We start from the raw sequence: 24,077 nt of genomic DNA, 5'->3' as shown, positions 1-24,077 counted from the left end.
GGTAGAATTGGAGGGCAGGCAGGACTGCGTGAGATCAGAGAGAGGGGGGAGGGGGGGAGTAGGGGGAGGGGGGGGGGGTGTAGTCCACATGCAGATGAATTATGACCGTGGCCAGACAGAATGCTTTTTTATTATTATTATGATCATTGTTTATTTATATGGCGCCACAAAGGTTCCGCAGCGCCTGACAATACATAAATGAGCACAAAAACAAATAACGACTGACAGGACAAGTACATGGTAAATATGGAGAGTTACATCAGGGGACAGGACACTGAAGCAATTATCATCAGGGTGGCAGAGGGATTCAGTACTGAATAACGGCGGTCGGGATCCCGGCGTTCAGAATACTGACGCCGGAATCCCGACAGCCGAAATGCCGACAAGGGGGGGACGTGGATCGCCCCCCCCCCTTGCGGGCTCGCTGCGCTCGCCACGCAGCGGGCCCGCTGCGCTCGCCACGCAGCGGGCCCGGTGCCTCGCTACGCTCGGCGGGAGAATGTGTTGGGATTTCGGCGGTCGGGATTCCGGCGTCGGGATTCTGAACGCAGGGATTTTAACTGCATCCCGTGGCAGAGATGTTATATATTCTAAGAAAGGCACATGAGGAGAGAGGGCCCTGTTCGTGAGAGCTTACATTCTAAAGGGGAGGGTTAGACAGACTGGGGTGACACAGAAGGGGTAGCAGTGAGCATAGACAGTTAGGATGAAAGATGGTTGGATTTTATGCGGGAGGGTGGGAAGATGATCAGTTCAGTCCTAGACATTTAAGTCTAAAAAAGCTCTGAATCATCCAAGAGGAGATAGCAGAGAGACAGTTGGAAATATGACTGAGGATAGAGGGAGAGAGATCAGGAAAGGAGAGGTAGATTTCAGTATTATCAGTGTGGCACCCTGGCCTGGGGTACCTCGGTTTTCCCAGGGACAGTGGCAGCTGGGTTGCTAGGCAACCATAGTACCTGGCGGCCGTTCAGCGCTGGAACACAAGGGGTTAAGTAAGGAGCAGCAGCACAGGGCACGAAACAGAGCCCGGGTTGATTAGCAGCTCGGCGGGGACGAATGAGAGCAAGGGAGAGGAGGTACCAGCGGGGGTCAGAGGTCCCAGCAGAGAGGAAGTGAGAAGACGCGTGGAGGACAAAGAGCGAGTGAGCCGGCGGCGCCAGCAGAGAGACGGCGTGCACTGGGGATCTACAGTGCGAGTCCAGGGCTGAAGAAGAAGACGGCGGGAGACTTGTCAGAGCAGCAGAGTGATGGGCGTGAGAGCGTCGGCGCAGCCAGAGGGGTTCCAGAAGACCGGAGGGGTGACAGTGCGGCAATGCTGCGGCGCCCACACTAGTGCGCACTCCGGCAGAAGGCTGGACCTGGCAGAGTGCAGACCAGGCAGAGTGCTGGAATAGCGACAGGCTGGAGCCCGCAACGTGTTCCAGCCAAGCAAGTACCCCTACTGCCCACCACCGCAGCCCAGTAGACACCCCCTACCGCTCACCGCCGCAGCCCAGCAGACACCCCCACTGCCCACTACCCCAGGCATAACCCCCTGTTCCCGCTACCAGAGACAGGCATCCACCCTGCCAGGCACCTCCTATGTGGCACTGGGATCTCCCCCTAACCTCCCGCAAGCCTCAGTCTCCTTACTAGAGAACCGGACACCCACACATGTGTCACTGGGCACAAGAGCCAGTCAGCAGCACTTAAGGATTGGGAATCATCCTCAAGGAGTCATGTGTCCTTCCCATCAAGTGGGGCAGATTTATCCCCACAACTAGGGTTGCCACCTCTCCAGGATTTCCTGGATTCTCCCTGAATTGGTGGCAACCCTCCAAGATGTTTTTGCAGTCTCCCGGATTCTGGGATACTCCCGCAATCTGGGTGACTTTGAAAGCCTCCACAGCCTCCCAACTGAGTGTGCACACTGTCAGGGGCATATGGAGGGTGGTTCCAGTGGAGCATGAGCTCCGGGTGCCAGAAAGGCCACAGGGCATGCACAGTGTGTCTCCAGCACTTGTGAGTTGCTGCCCACCACACAGCTCCCTCTACCTTCAGAAATATTTAAACTGGGTCGCGGGAGAGGAGAGGACAGAGGAGCACTGTGCAGCCAACAGCTTAGAATGCTGCAGCAGCGCTTCCTCCCAAACTGAGCCACAGAGGAGAGATAAGCCGGCTGCTACTGTGTATCATTCCCAGGGCAGAGCCATCTGAGCTGTCAGCTGAGGAAATGGTGAGGCCAGTGTGGAGGGGGGGGATTTGAGTGTGTGGACAGTCAGTGTTTGGGGCAGATATGTATGTTATAGAAGTGAGGGGGTGGTGGAGGTGGCTGTGAAGTTGGTGTCAGGGTGAGGGGAGGTATCTCTGTGGAGGATTTGTCAGTAGGGAAAATGTGTTATTAAATTTAACAATAGGGACTTCAATACATGTCTGTATTAGAGGCCACGCCCACTTTTCTAAAGGAGGTCGTGCCCGTTTAACAAAGCCACGCCCACTTGCACATGAAGGTGTGTGTGGCGGGTATCTCCAGAAATCGAAGATGCCTGAGGTGGCAACCCTACCCCCACACCTCATATAAGCCCACGTGGAATTAAACGTAACGGTTTTATTGTGAGACCATGCTGCTGGCTCCGTGCCAGAGGGAAACAGCACCCTCTTGTGACCAAATCTGATATTGTTGAGTTTCTGCTCAAAGTTATTGTTGAAAGTTCTAGAACTCTCTGGCAATCCCGGAAACACTATTCGGGGGGGGGGGGGGGGGGGGGGGGGGGAATTGTCAGAAGCCCAGGTATCTAAGGGAATTTAGTCAAGGACTGCCGTTAATGGAATAAGTTTCCAGATTATATTGCATGTTCACTATCTGTATGCATATTATGTATATTCTTTTTGTGAATGTAACGGTTTGCCGTTAAGTAACTAGTGACCATGCGTGTTACTGGCACTGTCGGGCGAGAGGGTTGTATCCTCAAACAACCCATGGCGGTCCGCAGGATCAATTCCCTCGCTTTCCAGTGGTACGGGGACGCGACGTAAGTCATTCTAAGGTTTCACTCGAATCACTGGAGGGATGTACCCTGCTAGGCGGGTGTAGAATTAAGTGATACTGGTTTACAAAGTCACTAACCGTATTGTAGGTGCATGTCTATTGTTGTTGTCACTAAATAAAACGTAAGCAGTTGTAACTGACCGAGCGCCTTGTCTGCGGAGGTGTGGTTTCCCAACCGACGCGGTGAAGAATCTACGCGAAGAGAAGTCATCTCTTGGTAATTCTACCCACCCTACACTGTGACCCTCACATCAGCATTAAAGTGAGCTCACCCAGAGAAGGCGCATAGAGAGAGAGAAGAAGAGGAACAAGAACAGATCCTTGGGAGTAGGGATGACTATCCCAGGATTACGGGATCGAAATGCGCATGCTCATTTGATCCCCTTCTCATGTGTACCGCTGAGCGGGCTGGGGAGGAGGCAGTTAACTTAAAGTCGGGGCAAACGCGGCGGTGTTTGAACACTGTGTGGTTGCGCAGCGTGACCTCTAATATCACGCTGCGCTGAATGGCAGCAAGGTTGTGTGGCTGCGCAGCGTGATGTGATCTCTCACATCACGCTGCGCAACCACACACTGATTCCCACACCACCACGTCTGCCCCGACACCGAGTTACCCGCCTCCTCCCCGTCTCGCCGAGTCACCTCGCCTCCTCCACCACGCCACTGCGTCTGCCCGGACACAGTGTTACCCACCTCCTCCCCGGCCTGCCGAGTCACCTCGCCTCCTCCACCACGTCTGCCCGGACACAGTGTTACCCGCCTCCTCCCCGGCCTGCCGAGTCACCTCGCCTCCTCCACCACGTCTGCCCGGACACCGAGTTACCCGCCTCCTCCCCGGCCTGCCGAGTCACCTCGCCTCCTCCACCATGCCACTGCGTCTGCCCGGACACAGTGTTACCCACCTCCTCCCCGGCCTGCCGAGTCACCTCGCCTCCTCCACCACAGTGTTACCCGCCTCCTCCCCGGCCCGCCGAGTCACCTCGCCTCCTCCACCACGCCACCGCGTCTGCCCGGACACAGTGTTACCCGCCTCCTCCCCAGCCCGCCGAGTCACCTCGCCTCCTCCACCATGCCACCGCGTCTGCCCGGACACAGTGTTACCCGCCTCCTCCCTGGCCCGCCGAGTTACCTCGCCTCAAACGCTGCATCCTGCCGGCCCGCCGCACATTTCCTCTATGCTTAGAGGTAATTTATTAATTATTGGGCATATCAGGAGGCCGATCCCGGGATTGAAAAAATGGCCCGAGATTGGCCTCCCTACTTGGGAGACACCTACTGACAGTGGAAGTGTAGGACAGGTGGAGGCATTAGAGGTACAGCTGGGCATTTTCAAAACTGGCAGTGCAAATACAGCATTAATGGTTACAGTAAGTGAGAAGGTCTGCGCCATCTGCTGTGTACTATTTGCACCCAGCTTGTGTCATTTCATGGTGGGAATCGAAGGAGCAAATTAACAACAAGGTTGTGTCCTGGAGAATTCCTGCGCTTAGTGCCCAAATGTTACAATGAAGTGTGTGGGTCTGGCATAACTTGGTGATTGGTGGCTGCTGCTACGGACATGGCATCTGTCCAGTGCCCACAGGGGAATAGGGGAACGCCCCAGGGGACCCAACCTTTTCATCTAGGGACCAGCTTCCAGGCTCTGTCCTAGCACATGGGATTTCTACATATGATATCTTATACTGCATAGGACTATGGTGTATGATCTATTTCTGTGGTACATTATCATGCATGCACTAGCAGTGTTCACTAAATATAGATATCTGCCCCCTCTCATTCCCAAACCTATGGGGTGGCTGGCCACACCCTTATCCTGGGCCCCTCCCACCATAAGAGAATGAGGCTGTAGGATGTGATTACCGTATAAGCTCTTCCCACTCGTCCTTCCATTCTTTTCTGATTTTACAGAAGAGATCTCGGAATTGCTGCAGGAAATAAGAAGGTTTCATTACTCACATGTAGAAGAACACGTAACATACAGAGAGAACATCTCGTAATACAGAGGCTTATTCAGAGATGGACGCTGCATCTAAACACACCGCACCACGCACAATTGGGCATCGGCTGTGGTGCAAGATGACACAATGGGTGACTATTAACCCCTTCAGTGGTGGGTTTTATTTTAGGTAGCGCTCTCCACTGGGCGAGTTGTTTAGGGGGAGATCATATACATATTTATATATATTACATTACATATTATATTTGTGTGTATATATATATATATATATATATATATATATATATATATATATATATATATATATATATATATACACATACATACATACATACACACACACATACACACACACACACACACAAGCACACATACAAAGGGGGGAGGGGGCAAAAAGCAGCACAGAGAGCAATTACGGTGGGTGGCATAAAGTGTAATGGGTATTAAGGTTGGTACATTTACTAAGATGAGAGTTCTAGTGAAGATGGAATATTGCTCATAGCAACCAATCAGATTATTCTACAAGATTGGAAAATAAATAAAACATAGAATCTAATTGGTTGCTATGGGCAACATCTAATCTTTAATGGAACCGGCATCTTTGTAAATGTACCCCTAAGGTTTGGTATAATGTGTAATGGACATTAGGGTGTGTGGTACAGTGGCGGATTCAGGGGGGGGGGGCACCTGGGCACGTGCCCCCCCTGTCATTTATTTTGTAGCTGAGGACCAGGGCTTTCCAACGAGCCCAGCCCCGTGTCTCTAGCCCCCCGGGAACCGGAGATATCGCCTGGCAAACCTGTAACGTTTTTTCCCCATAGGATAATATGGGACCAGTCAATTCTGACCCCCACCCGGTTCCGACGGCTGCCAGTTCCCGCCCTGGCATCACAGAAGCTTGTGGTTGATTTCATTCAATTCCAAATCGCTGGGCCTTCAATATGATACCAGGCTGGTCCATATCGGTCAATCGGTTCCAGAGATATTGCGTGTAAACCGATTTTTTTATTTTTGAAATGTAATTTCATGGCTGTTCATGATTTTGAGGGCAGATTACTCTGGAACCAAACGTTCCAGTTTGGGACCAAAATCATTCAAAGCCCGACCAAAAGTTCTTCAATATGATACTTGTCTCATGTAAATGGGTCAGTTGGTTCCGAAGATATAGCCGGTTAAATGAGATAACTGGTTAAAGGGGGGAGGGGTGGTTTTCTCTCCCCCTCACACCAGAAAATGCAGGGACTAGGCTGGTGTAAAAGGGGCCAACCTGGGAATGCATTTTATGGTGTGAAAGGGGTATTATTTCAAATAGCCGGGACCTGCAGTGCTCTGAATACAGCCAGGCTCTGCCACTGTCAGTGGCTATCACTTCTGCCTGGCGGCGGCTGTCCCCCATTTACCACGAGCATGTATTCCCCCTTGGCAATGAGCATGTAATCCCACATGGCAACGAGCATGGAACCTCTGGCAATGAGCATGTAGAGAAGTAGCATTTATGTAGCATAATTTTTAATAGGCATTATGGTGTTTGGCATAACACATAATGGACATAATGGCGTGTAACTTAACGTGTAATGGATATTATGGTGTAAATGTTTAATGCGAGCCTTTGGTGGACAATGTCCCTGTTTATGAAGTGTATTGTGAATTTTGGCTTTATCTGTTTGGCATTATGTGAATTCTGGCTCAATCCATGTGGCATTATGTGAATTTTGGCTCAATCCGTGTGGCATTATGGGAATTTTGGCTCAATCCATGTGGCATTGTGTGAATTTTGGCTCAATCCATGTGGCATTGTGTGAATTTTGGCTCAATCCATGTGGCATTGTGTGAATTTTGGCTCAATCCATGTGGCATTATGTGAATTTTGGCTCAATCCGTATGGCATTTTATGCATTTGGTTCAATCCGTGTGGCATTATGTGAATTTTGACACAATCCATTTGGCATTATGTGAATTTTGGCTCAATCCGTGTGTATTTATTATGTACATTTTGGCTCAATCCATGTGGTATTATGCAAATTTTGACACAATCCATGTGGCATTATTTGAATTTTGGCTCAATCCATGTGGCATTATGTCAATTTTGGCTCATTCCATTTGGCATCATGTTTAAGGGGCAAGTATAATGGGGTCTAGTATTTTGTTGCATAATGTGTAGAAGTTGTATATGGTGTTGACACACCCCCTGTTGAGTGGCCACACACCCTTTTCCGGAGCGCGCCTTAGACGCGCACGCAACTACATCCCTCACTTTTGTCGCCATGGTGGGCCTGCGTACTTTAAATGCCAGGGCCTATTTTTAATTCCATTCCCACCCTCTCCTGCCGCTCTCTTAGCATGTACACTGGCACCACTATCACCGCCCCTCCCCCACCCAAACCCTTTTTTTTATCATGGTGCCCCCCCTGTCATTTTATCCTGGATCCGCCCCTGGTGTGGTATAATGTGTAATGGACAGTAGGGTGTGTGGTATAATGTGTAATGGGCAGTAGGGTGTGTGGTATAATGTGTAATGGGCAGTGGGGTGTGTGGTATAATGTGTAATGGGCAGTAGGGTGTGTGGTATAATGTGTAATGTGCAGTGGGGTGTGTGGTATAATGTGTAATGGGCAGTGGGGTGTGTGGTATAATGTGTAATGGACAGTAGGGTGTGTGGTATAATGTGTAATGGACAGTAGGGTGTGTGGTATAATGTGTAATGGACAGTAGGGTGTGTGGTATAATGTGTAATGGACAGTAGGGTGTGTAATGGACAGTAGGGTGTGTAATAGAATGTGTAATGGACAGTAGGGTGTGTGGTATAATGTGTAATGGACAGTAGGGTGTGTGGTATAATGTGCAATGAACAGTAGGGTGTGTGGTATAATGTGTAATGGACAGTAGGGTGTGTGGTATAATGTGTAATGGACAGTAGGGTGTGTAATGGACAGTAGGGTGTGTAATAGAATGTGTAATGGACAGTAGGGTGTGTGGTATAATGTGTAATGGACAGTAGGGTGTGTGGTATAATGTGTAATGAACAGTAGGGTGTGTGGTATAATGTGTAATGGACAGTAGGGTGTGTGGTATAATGTGTAATGGACAGTAGGGTGTGTAATGGACAGTAGGGTGTGTAATGGAATGTGTAATGGACAGTAGGGTGTGTGGTATAATGTGTAATGCGCCATGTTACAGGCTGGGTATGAGAAAGGACAGGAGCTGATTGGCTTACTTTATCTCTCTCCAGTGCTTACTACATAGACCTCTATTTTAATATTGTCTCTACAATACGATCCTGACGACTTTTTACCTATGGACTTTTTTGTGTAAATATTGGGGATATACAGGGTGGCCCATAAGTAAAGGAAAGCAGTATGGCGTGTTCTTTTTAATTCATTCTTAAGATTGAACATAAAATACCTGCAAAAGAAAACTCTGGTAAACCTCAAGATTGAGTAAAATATGTTGAACACACCATTGCTTTTCTTATGAAATTTTGGTCACATGACTAACTCTCCCCCCCCCCAAAAAAAAAAAAAAAAAACTAGACTTGCACCCAAGATGGCCGCCATCCTGGCGACACACCCTACACCCTAACAGTTTCCCCCCCTCTCATATTATGTGTGGAATATTTCCATACTCATTTACTGTGCAGAAAACAAGATTACCTGAAATCATCAGGAGAGTGGTTCCCCAATCGCCCGGGATAATTGGATAAATGCCCGTTCATCCTGGAATACCTGAAATAAACACAATTTTATCAGGCTATAAAGGTGTTCCCAGATGAAAAGGAGACAGTTGCCGTAGCAGCGTTGTATATAAATCGCAGTGGGTTATTGTGTATGCCGATATATGGTATGGCGCGGTCGGATGCATGATGGATTCCTCCAGATCAACGCAAAGAGCTGTTATCCAATTTGTTTGTGTCATGCTCAATATTGTGGTGGTGTCGGCATTATGAGACAAGACGCAAAAGCATCAAATGATATAAGAAAGAGGGGGGTAGAAAGAGTTCACTGTGCACCAAGCTGCAATTAGGTTCGACACCAATACGTGTCACCTCACACAAGTTGTTTTTTTTGTTATAAATTTTTCATTAAACAAAACGGTAGTAAATAAACAAGAACACATACAATTACCATTCATATGTTATATATGCTAGACATAGCAAATAAGGTCATAAGGTACAGAAGCTGATAATTTGGAGGGAGAGCGTCTACCACCCAGGAGAACATGGAGTAAATGTACTTCTATAAAGCAGCGACACTGGGAAGAATACACAGAATGAATGGACACACAGAAGTAATAAGTAATGGTATGATTAATTACTGTAACAAGTTTTCAGGAGGACGAATGGGAAAGGGAATGGGAGGGGGGATGGAGGGTTGTGGAAGATGCTAGAGGGGAGGGGAATAGGAGATTGGCACCAATGATTGTAGGAACTGGGGAAAAGGATACAGAGATAGGGAAAATGGAGAAACTAGGTTGGCCATATCTGAGTATTCATACAAGAGTGCGGAGAGAATGATCTAGTAAGTTTACTAGTGATATATGGGGATTTCAGAGAGGAAAGACCCTACGCCTCTGACATCCTCACACAGAGAATACAGTGTATAATACTGCTACCAGAATACAATTCAATTATAAGTAAATCTATTTACACTGGATATGAACCATGACCTGTTCCTGAATGGTTTTAAAAGGTCCGCTTTAGTATGGGGGGGGGGGGGGGGCAGAGAGGAGATGAACGGTCGCCATAGGTCATAGAATTTCCGAGATCTCTCTTCATTGTGGGCTTCAATAAGAGATCGTCTTTCCAGATACACCAAGGAGGAGTTGTTGTTGAAGTTCATTAAGGTTGGGAGGGGTTTTGGAAGGCCAATGTATGAGAATGAGTTTCTTGGATATAGTTAGGATCTTAACCAGGAGAGGGATGGATGTCGAGGGGCGTTGTGGTGAATTCCAGGAGCCAAAGTGGAGGAATATAAACATAAGGAGGTCTGGTGTTAGATGGATGAAGAAGAGTTTGCTGATGTACGAGCTAACTTTGTACCAGAATCCTTTTATTTTCCCGCAGTCCCAGGTGCAATGTTGGAATGAAGCTGGAGAGAAGGTGGCATTTTTGGCAAGCACCTGTCTCCTCTCTTCCCCAATGTTTCCTTTGTGCAGATGAGATGTAAGCTCTATGGAGGAAGCGGAAATGAACCTCGGCTGATTGAAGGTGAGGAATAGGACTTGTGTAGATCTGCGACTTCCATAATAGTTGGTATGAATGGAGTCCATAGAGCGATGATGATGGACCAATTGGTAGAGGAGTGTGATGTAATCAGTTGACAGTATGGGGGAAATTTACTAAGATGTGTATTCTACTTCACATATGATGTTGCTATAGGCAACCAATCAGAATCCACTTCTTATTTATGTAGCACCCTCCAGAATATAGTAGACATGATCTGATTGGTTGCCCAAAGCAACATCACATGTGAAGCAGAATACAGATCTTAGTAAATCCCCCCCCCCTATAAGTCCTTAGTATAGTAAGGTTTGGTAAGAAGTTGCCGGAGTAATGTATTAAGGATGTCTGGCGAGGTCGGGATATAGCATGATTTCTTTAAAGATAAAATATAATGTCGAAGTTCCAAGTACATAAAAGATTGTTGAGAAGGTAGAACCTCTCGTTCCTGGAGAGCAGAGACTGGACATAGCTGACCCCAGGGACATAAACCTTGGAGATATGTGAAACCCCTCACACAACTTGTAACAGAATAAAGTAGGTGTTGGACCTTATTGCGCTCAAACAAAAACAATAGTGTCTGTCAGAGTAACGTACATAAATGTCCGTCTCGAGGTAATTTGTTGGTTCCAACTCTGTCCAACAGAATGGAGTTTCACGGTGATGCCTATATAATGGGGAAGAGACAAAAAAGAATATATAGTGTAGTACATAAAAAATATTTCTCGTGGGGTCGATGCCGTCCCTTATAGATATGGATGGGAGCTGCTTTGGGTCACCAAATAGAGAGAGTCCATCTGACAAAGTGCTGACTAAGAATTGGTGCTGTCTATTCCCATAGGTATGGTCACAAGCGGGTTTTGTGGTTCCACCTCAGATGGCTGTTCCGGCACAGGCTGACTGGGTAGAGTTAGCATAGCAGGTTGAATGTATTGTCTTTGCATATGTGGGAACCACAGGGATGTTGGCTAGACTCCCGAACCGAGTCTAACAGGGCAACAGTGTTCACCAGAGACCCCCACAAGGGGATTCGGACTTGACAGCGTCTGCCCAGCAGCTTGCGGCTCTCTGAAGGGAGTACCCCTGTGGTCCCGGATGTGACTGGAGTTGAGAGTGGAGGCAGGGATCTAGCTTGAAGACTGACCAGAGTTTTGGACTGGCAACAAAAGTCACTAAGAAGCCCGAATGGACAAACTGAAAGAATCCGTATCCCGAATGCAGCAGCAACTAAACTGGAAGCCTTCTCGACTGCAAAACAAAATATCCAAAAGGGTAACTGAAGAAAGCCTACTCAGCTGATAACAGGTCAATAAAAGGAGATACTCCAATGAGTAGCGGGGAGTCCGCAGGAAGCAGAAGTTCTAGGTGATGGGCAACAGGAGTACCAGTTGTGGTTTACAACCAGAGCAGATGGTAGAAGACTGCGGACCAGACCGAACTTCAGAGATGACCAGACCCAAATGGACAGAATGAGCACACCTAGGAGCGGAGTACTGCAGCGTCTCACTGGGAATCCAGGAAGAGGAGACCATGGCCTTTAACCCCCTGGAGGGGCTGCCATAGGCTAATGACCTCTGGAGAGGAGATATAGATATATATATATATATATATATATATAAATATATATCCAGACCCAAAGGGGATATCCATCCAAAATGGAGGCCACCATTCTGGTAGTTGGTGACAAGGATCACGGGACCCGCCAGAGAGAAGCCGCCTGAGAACAGGAGCCACCGGACCTGCTGGAGGACGTCCGACGGCATTAAAATACACAGAATAAAAATTCCCAAAACACGTTAATTATCAAAAAAGGTTATACAACCATAGATAAAATGTGATTAAAATTCACAGCTTCAACCCTATGAATGTTCAATCTATCATGCTACCTCCGAAGATTGGAAACAAAATAAACCGGGTTGGTTCATAAAAGGTAGCAGATGGAGGTATTTGGTGGGGGAAGTGCCTCATTAATTTGACAGTGGCAGGTAGAGCACCAATGCGTTTTAACAATAAGTATGTATTTTTCAATGCGTACCTGCTCGGTCTGGCTGTTACATATATATACATACATACATACATACATACATACATACATACATACATACATACAATTCCCTGTTCATTGGTTGGCAGAATTCGCATACGAAAGCCTCAAGGACTTGCCACGCCCTGGGCAGGCGCAAGTGGTCACCAACCCTGCCGTGATTTCCGGTGGAGGATCTCATTCGTTAGAATTGTCTGATCACCACATGTCAGGTTTCTGCTGCACGGTTGATACGCACAGAACGGTGCATCACATGATCCCAACAAGCTTTGTTATGGCAGAGTCTGTGCATAGTAGGTGCCCAGGCAGAGTCTGTGCATAGTGAGTGCCCAGGCAGAGTCTGTGCATAGTGGGTGCCCAGGCAGAGTCTGTGCATAGTGGGTGCCCAGGCAGAGTCTGTGCATAGTGGGTGCCCAGGCAGAGTCTGTGCATAGTGGGGAGTCTGTGCATAGTGGGTGCCCAGGCAGAGTCTGTGCATAGTGGGTGCCCAGGCAGAGTCTGTGCATAGTGGGTGCCCAGGCAGAGTCTGTGCATAGTGGGTGCCCAGGCAGAGTCTGTGCATAACACAAAAAGAGGGGGGTGTTAATCGCACAGGTTATAGGTATATGATTTTTAGATGGCCCCTTGTATTAGGTCCTTTTTATAGAACATGTACCATTTGCCAAAAGGGTGTGCTACCACTGGACATTAATTAAAGCGGACCATCGTGGTTTTTTGAAGAGACAAAAAGCAAAGTCTCTTCAAAAAACCACGATGTTCAGAGTCTGTGCATAGTGGGTGCCCAAGCATCTGTCAGAGAACCAGAAGTTTGCGAGAATGGGTGTTTGCTTGACCCATCTGTTTTGGAAGGTTATAATTATAGGTGAAACAGTTGTGGCGTCAAACAATGAAATGCTGTGTGCAAGCACCCCCACAGGCTCCATGTGCCCCCCACCTCCCCCGCACACAGGGTCCATGTGCCCCCCACCTCCCCCGCACACAGGGTCCATGTGTCCCCCACACACAGGCTCCATGCACCCCCCACCTCCCCCGCACACAGGGTCCATGTGCCCCCCACCTCCCCCGCACACAGGCTCCATGCACCCCCCACCTCCCCCGCACACAGGGTCCATGCGCCCCCCACCTCCCCCGCACACAGGCTCCATGCGCCCCCCACCTCCCCCGCACACAGGGTCCATGTGCCCCCCACCTCCCCCGCACACAGGCTCCATGTGCCCCCCACCTCCCCCGCACACAGGGTCCATGTGTCCCCCACACACAGGCTCCATGCGCCCCCCACCTCCCCCGCACACAGGCTCCATGTGCCCCCCACCTCCCCCGCACACAGGCTCCATGTGCCCCCCACCTCCCCCGCACACAGGGTCCATGTGTCCCCCACACACAGGCTCCATGCGCCCCCCACCTCCCCCGCACACAGGCTCCATGTGCCCCCCACCTCCCCCGCACACAGGCTCCATGTGCCCCCCACCTCCCCCGCACACAGGGTCCATGCGCCCCCCACCTCCCCCGCACACAGGCTCCATGCGCCCCCCACCTCCCCCGCACACAGGGTCCATGCGCCCCCCACCTCCCCCGCACACAGGGTCCATGCGCCCCCCACCTCCCCCGCACACAGGGTCCATGCGCCCCCCACCTCCCCCGCACACAGGGTCCATGCGCCCCCCACCTCCCCCGCACACAGGCTCCATGTGCCCCCCACCTCCCCCGCACACAGGGTCCATGTGCCCCCCACCTCCCCCGCACACAGGCTCCATGTGCCCCCCACCTCCCCCGCACACAGGCTCCATGTGCCCCCCACCTCCCCCGCACACAGGGTCCATGTGCCCCCCACCTCCCCCGCACACAGGGTCCATGTGCCCCCCACCTCCCCCGCACACAGGGTCCATGTGCCCCCCACCTCCCCCGCACACAGGGTCCATGTGCCCCCCACCTCCCCCGCACACAGGCTCCATGCGCCCCCCACCTCCCCCGCACACAGGGTCCATGCGCCCCCCACCTCCCCCGCACACAGGGTCCATGCGCCCCCCACCTCCCCCGCACACAGGGTCCATGCGCCCCCCACCTCCCCCGCACACAGGGTCCATGCGCCCCCCACCTCCCCCGCACACAGGCTCCATGCGCCCCCCACCTCCCCCGCACACAGGGTCCATGCGCCCCCCACCTCCCCCGCACACAGGCTCCATGCGCCCCCCACCTCCCCCGCACACAGGCTCCATGTGCCCCCCACCTCCCCCGCACACAGGGTCCATGCGCCCCCCACCTCCCCCGCACACAGGGTCCATGCGCCCCCCACCTCCCCCGCACACAGGGTCCATGCGCCCCCCACCTCCCCCGCACACAGGGTCCATGCACCCCCCACCTCCCCCGCACACAGGGTCCATGCGCCCCCCACCTCCCCCGCACACAGGCTCCATGTGCCCCCCACCTCCCCCGCACACAGGGTCCATGTGCCCCCCACCTCCCCCGCACACAGGCTCCATGTGCCCCCCACCTCCCCCGCACACAGGCTCCATGTGCCCCCCACCTCCCCCGCACACAGGGTCCATGTGCCCCCCACCTCCCCCGCACACAGGCTCCATGTGCCCCCCACCTCCCCCGCACACAGGCTCCATGCACCCCCCACCTCCCCCGCACACAGGCTCCATGCACCCCCCACCTCCCCCGCACACAGGCTCCATGCACCCCCCACCTCCCCCGCACACAGGCTCCATGTGCCCCCCACCTCCCCTGCACACAGGGTCCATGTGTCCCCCACACACAGGCTCCATGCCCCCCCCCCCCCACAGGGTCCATGTGCCCCCCACCTCCCCCACACACAGGGTCCATGCACGCCCCCCACCTCCCCCGCACACAGGCTCCTTGTGTCCCCCACACACAGGCTCCATGCGCCCCCCCCCCACAGGGTCCATGTGCCCCCCACCTCCCCCGCACACAAGGTCCATGTGTCCCCCACACACAGGCTCCATGCCCCCCCCCCACAGGGTCCATGTGCCCCCCACCTCCCCCGCACACAGGGTCCATGTGTCCCCCACCTCCCACACGCTCCATGCACGCCCCCCCCCCACAGGGTCCATGTGCACCCCCTACCCCCGAACACAGGCTCCATTCGCCCCCCGCCTCCCCCGCACACAAGGTCCATGCACGCCACCCACCTCCCCCCCACACAGGGTCCATGCACCCCTACACACAAGGTCTATAATGCCCCCCGCACCCACACACACACACACACACGGTCCATGCGCCCCACACAACTCCCCCACACACAAGGTACATGCACCCCTCCCACACACAAGGTCCATGGCCCCCCACACCACCGACACAAGGTCCAGGCGCTCCCTCGCACACAAGGTCTATAATGCCCCTCCCCCACCCACCCGCACCCACGGTTCATGCGCCCCCACACCTCCCCCACACACAGGATCATCAGGGATGAACAGAGGCGCACACTTGCCCGGGCAGTGTGGCTATTTACATGGGCCCAGACCATAGCAAATGCCTCTGTTGTGGCAGCAACAGGTCTCATTCCCATTATCCCTAGATGGAGAGAACACAGGTTGTAGTACATGTAGTACAGGGACCGGGTCACTACACATATAATATAATGAGACTGCCCGGGGCACCCACCATCTACCACAGCATATACAGAACAGACACTTACTCCTGATGGAGAGAACACAAGTTGTAGTACATGTAGTACAGGGACCGGGTCACTACACATATAATATAATGAGACTGACCGGGGCACCCACCATCTACCACAGCATATACAGAACAGACACTTACTCCTGATGGAGAGAACACAGGTTGTAGTACATGTAGTACAGGGGCCGGGTCACTACACATATATATAATGAGACTGCCCGGGGCACCCACCATCTACCACAGCATATACAGAACAGACACTTACTCCTGATGGAGAGAACACAGGTTGTAGTACATGTAGTACAGGGGCCGGGTCACTACACATATATATAATGAGACTGCCCGGGGCACCCACCATCTACCACAGCATATACAGAACAGACACTTACTCCTGATGGAGAGAACACAGGTTGTAGTACATGTAGTACAGGGACCGGGTCACTACACATATAATATAATGAGACTGCCCGGGGCACCCACCATCTACCACAGCATATACAGAACAGACACTTACTCCTGATGGAGAGAACACAAGTTGTAGTACATGTAGTACAGGGACCGGGTCACTACACATATAATATAATGAGACTGCCCGGGGCACCCACCATCTACCACAGCATATACAGAACAGACACTTACTCCTGATGGAGAGAACACAGGTTGTAGTACATGTAGTACAGGGACCGGGTCACTACACATATAATATAATATAATGAGACTGCCCGGGGCACCCACCATCTACCACAGCATATACAGAACAGACACTTACTCCTGATGGAGAGAACACAGCTTGTAGTACATGTAGTACAGGGACCGGGTCACTACACATATATATAATGAGACTGCCCGGGGCACCCACCATCTACCACAGCATATACAGAACAGACACTTACTCCTGATGGAGAGAACACAGGTTGTAGTACATGTAGTACAGGGCCGGGTCACTACACATATAATATAATGAGACTGCCCGGGGCACCCACCATCTACCACAGCATATACAGAACAGACACTTACTCCTGATGGAGAGAACACAGGTTGTAGTACATGTAGTACAGGGACCGGGTCACTACACATATAATATAATGAGACTGCCCGGGGCACCCACCATCTACCACAGCATATACAGAACAGACACTTACTCCTGATGGAGAGAACACAGCTTGTAGTACATGTAGTACAGGGACCGGGTCACTACACATATATATATAATGAGACTGCCCGGGGCACCCACCATCTACCACAGCATATACAGAACAGACACTTACTCCTGATGGAGAGAACACAGCTTGTAGTACATGTAGTACAGGGACCGGGTCACTACACATATAATATAATGAGACTGCCCGGGGCACCCACCATCTACCACAGCATATACAGAACAGACACTTACTCCTGATGGAGAGAACACAGGTTGTAGTACATGTAGTACAGGGACCGGGTCACTACACATATATATATATAATGAGACTGCCCGGGGCACCCACCATCTACCACAGCATATACAGAACAGACACTTACTCCTGATGGAGAGAACACAGGTTGTAGTACATGTAGTACAGGTCTGCCATGCAGAGCTGGGCCGGGTCACTACACATATAATATAATGAGACTGCCCGGGGCACCCACCATCTACCACAGCATATACAGAACAGACACTTACTCCTGATGGAGAGAACACAGGTTGTAGTACATGTAGTACAGGGACCGGGTCACTACACATATAATATAATGAGACTGACCGGGGCACCCACCATCTACCACAGCATATACAGAACAGACACTTACTCCTGATGGAGAGAACACAGGTTGTAGTACATGTAGTACAGGGACCGGGTCACTACACATATAATATAATGAGACTGCCCGGGGCACCCACCATCTACCACAGCATATACAGAACAGACACTTACTCCTGATGGAGAGAACACAAGTTGTAGTACATGTAGTACAGAGACCGGGTCACTACACATATATATAATGAGACTGCCCGGGGCACCCACCATCTACCACAGCATATACAGAACAGACACTTACTCCTGATGGAGAGAACACAGGTTGTAGTACATGTAGTACAGGGACCGGGTCACTACACATATAATATAATGAGACTGCCCGGGGCACCCACCATCTACCACAGCATATACAGAACAGACACTTACTCCTGATGGAGAGAACACAGCTTGTAGTACATGTAGTACAGGGACCGGGTCACTACACATATATATAATGAGACTGCCCGGGGCACCCACCATCTACCACAGCATATACAGAACAGACACTTACTCCTGATGGAGAGAACACAGCTTGTAGTACATGTAGTACAGGGACCGGGTCACTACACATATATATAATGAGACTGCCCGGGGCACCCACCATCTACCACAGCATATACAGAACAGACACTTACTCCTGATGGAGAGAACACAGGTTGTAGTACATGTAGTACAGGGACCGGGTCACTACACATATAATATAATGAGACTGCCCGGGGCACCCACCATCTACCACAGCATATACAGAACAGACACTTACTCCTGATGGAGAGAACACAGGTTGTAGTACATGTAGTACAGGGACCGGGTCACTACACATATAATATAATGAGACTGCCCGGGGCACCCACCATCTACCACAGCATATACAGAACAGACACTTACTCCTGATGGAGAGAACACAGGTTGTAGTACATGTAGTACAGGGACCGGGTCACTACACATATAATATAATGAGACTGCCCGGGGCACCCACCATCTACCACAGCATATACAGAACAGACACTTACTCCTGATGGAGAGAACACAGCTTGTAGTACATGTAGTACAGGGACCGGGTCACTACACATATATATAATGAGACTGCCCGGGGCACCCACCATCTACCACAGCATATACAGAACAGACACTTACTCCTGATGGAGAGAACACAGCTTGTAGTACATGTAGTACAGGGACCGGGTCACTACACATATAATATAATGAGACTGCCCGGGGCACCCACCATCTACCACAGCATATACAGAACAGACACTTACTCCTGATGGAGAGAACACAGCTTGTAGTACATGTAGTACAGGGACCGGGTCACTACACATATAATATAATGAGACTGCCCGGGGCACCCACCATCTACCACAGCATATACAGAACAGACACTTACTCCTGATGGAGAGAACACAGCTTGTAGTACATGTAGTACAGGGACCGGGTCACTACACATATATATAATGAGACTGCCCGGGGCACCCACCATCTACCACAGCATATACAGAACAGACACTTACTCCTGATGGAGAGAACACAGCTTGTAGTACATGTAGTACAGGGACCGGGTCACTACACATATATATATATAATGAGACTGCCCGGGGCACCCACCATCTACCACAGCATATACACAACAGACACTTACTCCTGATGGAGAGAACACAGGTTGTAGTACATGTAGTACAGGGACCGGGTCACTACACATATATATAATGAGACTGCCCGGGGCACCCACCATCTACCACAGCATATACAGAACAGACACTTACTCCTGATGGAGAGAACACAGGTTGTAGTACATGTAGTACAGGGACCGGGTCACTACACATATAATATAATGAGACTGCCCGGGGCACCCACCATCTACCACAGCATATACAGAACAGACACTTACTCCTGATGGAGAGAACACAGCTTGTAGTACATGTAGTACAGGGACCGGGTCACTACACATATATATAATGAGACTGCCCGGGGCACCCACCATCTACCACAGCATATACAGAACAGACACTTACTCCTGATGGAGAGAACACAGGTTGTAGTACATGTAGTACAGGGATCGGGTCACTACACATATAATATAATGAGACTGCCCGGGGCACCCACCATCTACCACAGCATATACAGAACAGACACTTACTCCTGATGGAGAGAACACAAGTTGTAGTACATGTAGTACAGGTCTGCCATGCAGAGCTGGGCCGGGTCACTACACATATAATATAATGAGACTGCCCGGGGCACCCACCATCTACCACAGCATATACAGAACAGACACTTACTCCTGATATGCCTGAAGGTCTGTCCTCCTGTCAGGATCTCAGCAACATTCTCATCTCAGGATCTTCCAGTCAGTTGGGAAAACTGGATCTGCTGGTGGCCGGCTGTGAAGAGAAGACGGAAGGTAAATGTGAACCATCATTATCTGTGTCTAGACTACAATGGGCAATGCAAGGCTACCAGGCCACCTCACATATGACCTGAGGTGAGGAATAGGAATGGGGAATCTGGTGTGTGCTACTAATAGACAGCATATGACGGACTGCATGGAAATATACCTGGTGCAAGTGGCACCGAAGCCGACCATGGCTATAACCACCATAAACCAGCCGTCTGGCCAGAGATGCACAACTCTGCCCATCTTCTTATGTGCACAAATATATGGAAAGATATTCCCCCAACCAGTGCCAGATGGCTGTGCCAATGATGGAACCTATACTAGATGTACATTGTACTACAGCACCAGCCGGGCACCCTAAAGCCAAAGTCACCTTCCCATGCCACAAGAATTGGGTCCTACATGCCAGCTGTATAACCTTCAATACATGTACATGGGCAGTATGAATGGTGAGTCCCTGAGCGCCCATACACGTGTGTATAGCAGCATTACATGCACATGGGCAGTATGACTGGTGAGTCCCTGAGCGCCCATACACGTATGTATAGCAGCATTACATGCACATGGGCAGTATGACTGGTGAGTCCCTGAGCGCCCATACAAGTATGTATAGCAGCATTACATGTACATGGGCAGTATGACTGGCGAGTCCCTGAGCGCCCATACACGTGTGTATAAAAGCATTACATGCACATGGGCAGTATGACTGGTGAGTCCCTGAGTACCCATACACGTGTGTATAGCAGCATTACATGCACATGGGCAGTATGACTGGTGAGTCCCTGAGCGCCCATACACGTATGTATAGCAGCATTACATGCACATGGGCAGTATGACTGGTGAGTCCCTGAGCCCCATACACCTGTGTATAGCAGCATTACATGCACATGGGCAGTATGACTGGTGAGTCCCTGAGTACCCATACACGTGTGTATAGCAGCATTACATGCACATGGGCAGTATGACTGGTGAGTCCCTGAGCGCCCATACACGTGTGTATAACAGCATTACATGCACATGGGCAGTATGACTGGTGAGTCCCTGAGCCCCATACACCTGTGTATAGCAGCATTACATGCACATGGGCAGTATGACTGGTGAGTCCCTGAGCGCCCATACACGTGTGTATAGCAGCATTACATGCACATGGGCAGTATGACTGGTGAGTCCCTGAGCGCCCATACACGTGTGTTCAACAGCATTACATGCACATGGGCAGTATGACTGGTGAGTCCCTGAGCGCCCATACACGTGTGTTCAACAGCATTACATGCACATGGGCAGTATGACTGGTGAGTCCCTGAGCGCCCATACAGGTGTATAGCAGCATTACATGCACATGGGCAGTATGACTGGTGAGTCCCTGATTGCCCATATACATGTGTATAGCAGCATTACATGCACATGGGCAGTATGACTGGTGAGTCCCTGAGCGCCCATACAGGTGTATAGCAGCATTACATGCACATGGGCAGTATGACTGGTGAGTCCCTGAGTGCCCATACACGTGTGTTCAACAGCATTACATGCACATGGGCAGTATGACTGGTGAGTCCCTGAGCGCCCATACAGGTGTATAGCAGCATTACATGCACATGGGCAGTATGACTGGTGAGTCCCTGATTGCCCATATACGTGTGTATAGCAGCATTACATGCACATGGGCAGTATGACTGGTGAGTCCCTGAGCGCCCATACAGGTGTATAGCAGCATTACATGCACATGGGCAGTATGACTGGTGAGTCCCTGAGTGCCCATACACGTGTGTTCAACAGCATTACATGCACATGGGCAGTATGACTGGTGAGTCCCTGAGCGCCCATACACGTGTGTTCAACAGCATTACATGCACATGGGCAGTATGACTGGTGAGTCCCTGAGCGCCCATACACGTGTGTATAGCAGCATTACATGCACATGGGCAGTATGACTGGCGAGTCCCTGATCGCCCATACATGTGTGTTCAGCAGCATTACATGTACATGGGCAGTATGACTGGTGAGTCTCTGAGCGCCCATACATGTGTGTTCAGCAGCATTACATGCACATGGGCAGTATGACTGGTGAGTCCCTGAGCGAACATACACGTGTGTGTAGCAGCATTACATGCACATGGGCAGTATGACTGGTGAGTCCCTGAGTGCCCATACACGTGTGTATAGCAGCATTACATGCACATGGGCAGTATGACTGGCGAGTCCCTGAGCGCCCATACACGTGTGTATAGCAGCATTACATGCACATGGGCAGTATGACTGGTGAGTCCCTGAGTGACCATACACGTATGTATAGCAGCATTACATGTACATGGGCAGTATGACTGGCCAGTCCCTGAGCGCCCATACACGTGTGTATAGCAGCATTACATGCACATGGGCAGTATGACTGGCGAGTCCCTGAGCGCCCATACACATGTGTATAGCAGCATTACATGCACATGGGCAGTATGACTGGTGAGTCCCTGAGCGCCCATACACGTGTGTATAGCAGCATTACATGCACATGGGCAGTATGACTGGCGAGTCCCTGAGCGCCCATACACGTGTGTATAGCAGCATTACATGCACATGGGCAGTATGACTGGTGAGTCCCTGAGCGCCCATACACATGTGTATAGCAGCATTACATGCACATGGGCAGTATGACTGGTGAGTCCCTGAGCGCCCATACATGTGTGTATAGCAGCATTACATGTACATGGGCAGTATGACTGGTGAGTCCCTGAGCGCCCATACACGTGTGTATAACAGCATTACATGCACATGGGCAGTATGACTGGTGAGTCCCTGAGCGCCCATACATGTGTGTTCAGCAGCATTACATGCACATGGCCAGTATGACTGGCGAGTCCCTGAGCGCCCATACACGTGTGTATAACAGCATTACATGCACATGGGCAGTATGACTGGCGAGTCCCTGAGCGCCCATACACGTGTGTATAGCAGCATTACATGCACATGGGCAGTATGACTGGCGAGTCCCTGAGAGCCCATACACGTGTGTATAGCAGCATTACATGCACATGGGCAGTATGACTGGCGAGTCCCTGCGTGCCCATACACGTATGTATAGCAGCATTACATGCACATGGGCAGAATGACTGGTGAGTCCCTGAGCGACCATACACGTGTGTATACCAGCATTACATGCACATGGGCAGTATGACTGGTGAGTCCCTGAGCGCCCATACATGTGTGTTCAGCAGCATTACATGCACATGGGCAGTATGACTGGTGAGTCCCTAGGCGAACATACACGTGTGTATAGCAGCATTACATACACATGGGCAGTATGACTGGTGAGTCCCTGAGCGCCCATACACGTGTGTATAGCAGCATTACATGCACATGGGCAGTATGACAGGTGAGTCCCTGAGCGCCCATACACGTGTGTATAGCAGCATTACATGTACATGGGCAGTATGACTGGCGAGTCCCTGAGCGAACATACACGTGTGTATAACAGCATTACATGCACATGGGCAGTATGACTGGCCAGTCCCTGAGCGCCCATACACGTGTGTATAGTAGCATTACATACACATGGGCAGTATGACTGGCCAGTCCCTAAACGCCCATACACGTGTGTATAGCAGCATTACATACACATGGGCAGTATGACTGGTGAGTCCCTGAGCGAACATACACGTGTGTATAACAGCATTACATGCACATGGGCAGTATGACTGGCCAGTCCCTGAGCGCCCATACACGTGTGTATAGTAGCATTACATGCACATGGGCAGTATGACTGGTGAGTCCCTGAGCGCCCATACACGTGTATAGTAGCATTACATGCACATGGGCAGTATGACTGGTGAGTCCCTGAGCGCCCATACACGTGTATAGTAGCATTACATGTGTGACACCCTCACATGGACAGTATGACTGGTGAGTGCTGCTTACACTCTATATTCCCTATCACATGTACACACATTACAGAGAGCGTATCTATCACATCAGCCCCTGCCCCAGTGCTGCTTACACTCTATATTCCCTATCACATGTACACACATTACAG

At 50.8% G+C, this 24,077-nt stretch overlaps 1 protein-coding gene across 4 annotated transcripts in view; it reads right to left on the bottom strand.

Moving 5' to 3' along the window:
• The window catches only part of EPS8 (EGFR pathway substrate 8, signaling adaptor), a 211,782-nt gene that overhangs the window by 149,855 nt on the left and 37,850 nt on the right, over positions 1–24,077 (bottom strand). For all 4 annotated transcript variants that reach the window (XM_083180717.1, XM_083180715.1, XM_083180718.1 and 1 more), the window contains exons 2-4: positions 19,941–20,042; positions 8,639–8,710; positions 4,892–4,956 (exon numbers count right to left, since the gene is read on the bottom strand). In XM_083180717.1, the coding sequence (XP_083036843.1) occupies positions 4,892–4,956; positions 8,639–8,700 (127 nt within the window). In that variant the 5' untranslated portion in view covers positions 8,701–8,710; positions 19,941–20,042. The remainder of the gene's footprint in view (positions 1–4,891; positions 4,957–8,638; positions 8,711–19,940; positions 20,043–24,077) is intronic.

Source organism: Crinia signifera, chromosome 4 (assembly GCF_055691185.1).
Source record: "Crinia signifera chromosome 4, ASM5569118v1, whole genome shotgun sequence".
In the NCBI taxonomy this organism is placed as follows: domain Eukaryota; kingdom Metazoa; phylum Chordata; class Amphibia; order Anura; family Myobatrachidae; genus Crinia; species Crinia signifera.
The sequence above is the reverse complement of the archived record's forward strand: the minus strand, read 5'-3'. Positions and strand labels throughout refer to the sequence as shown.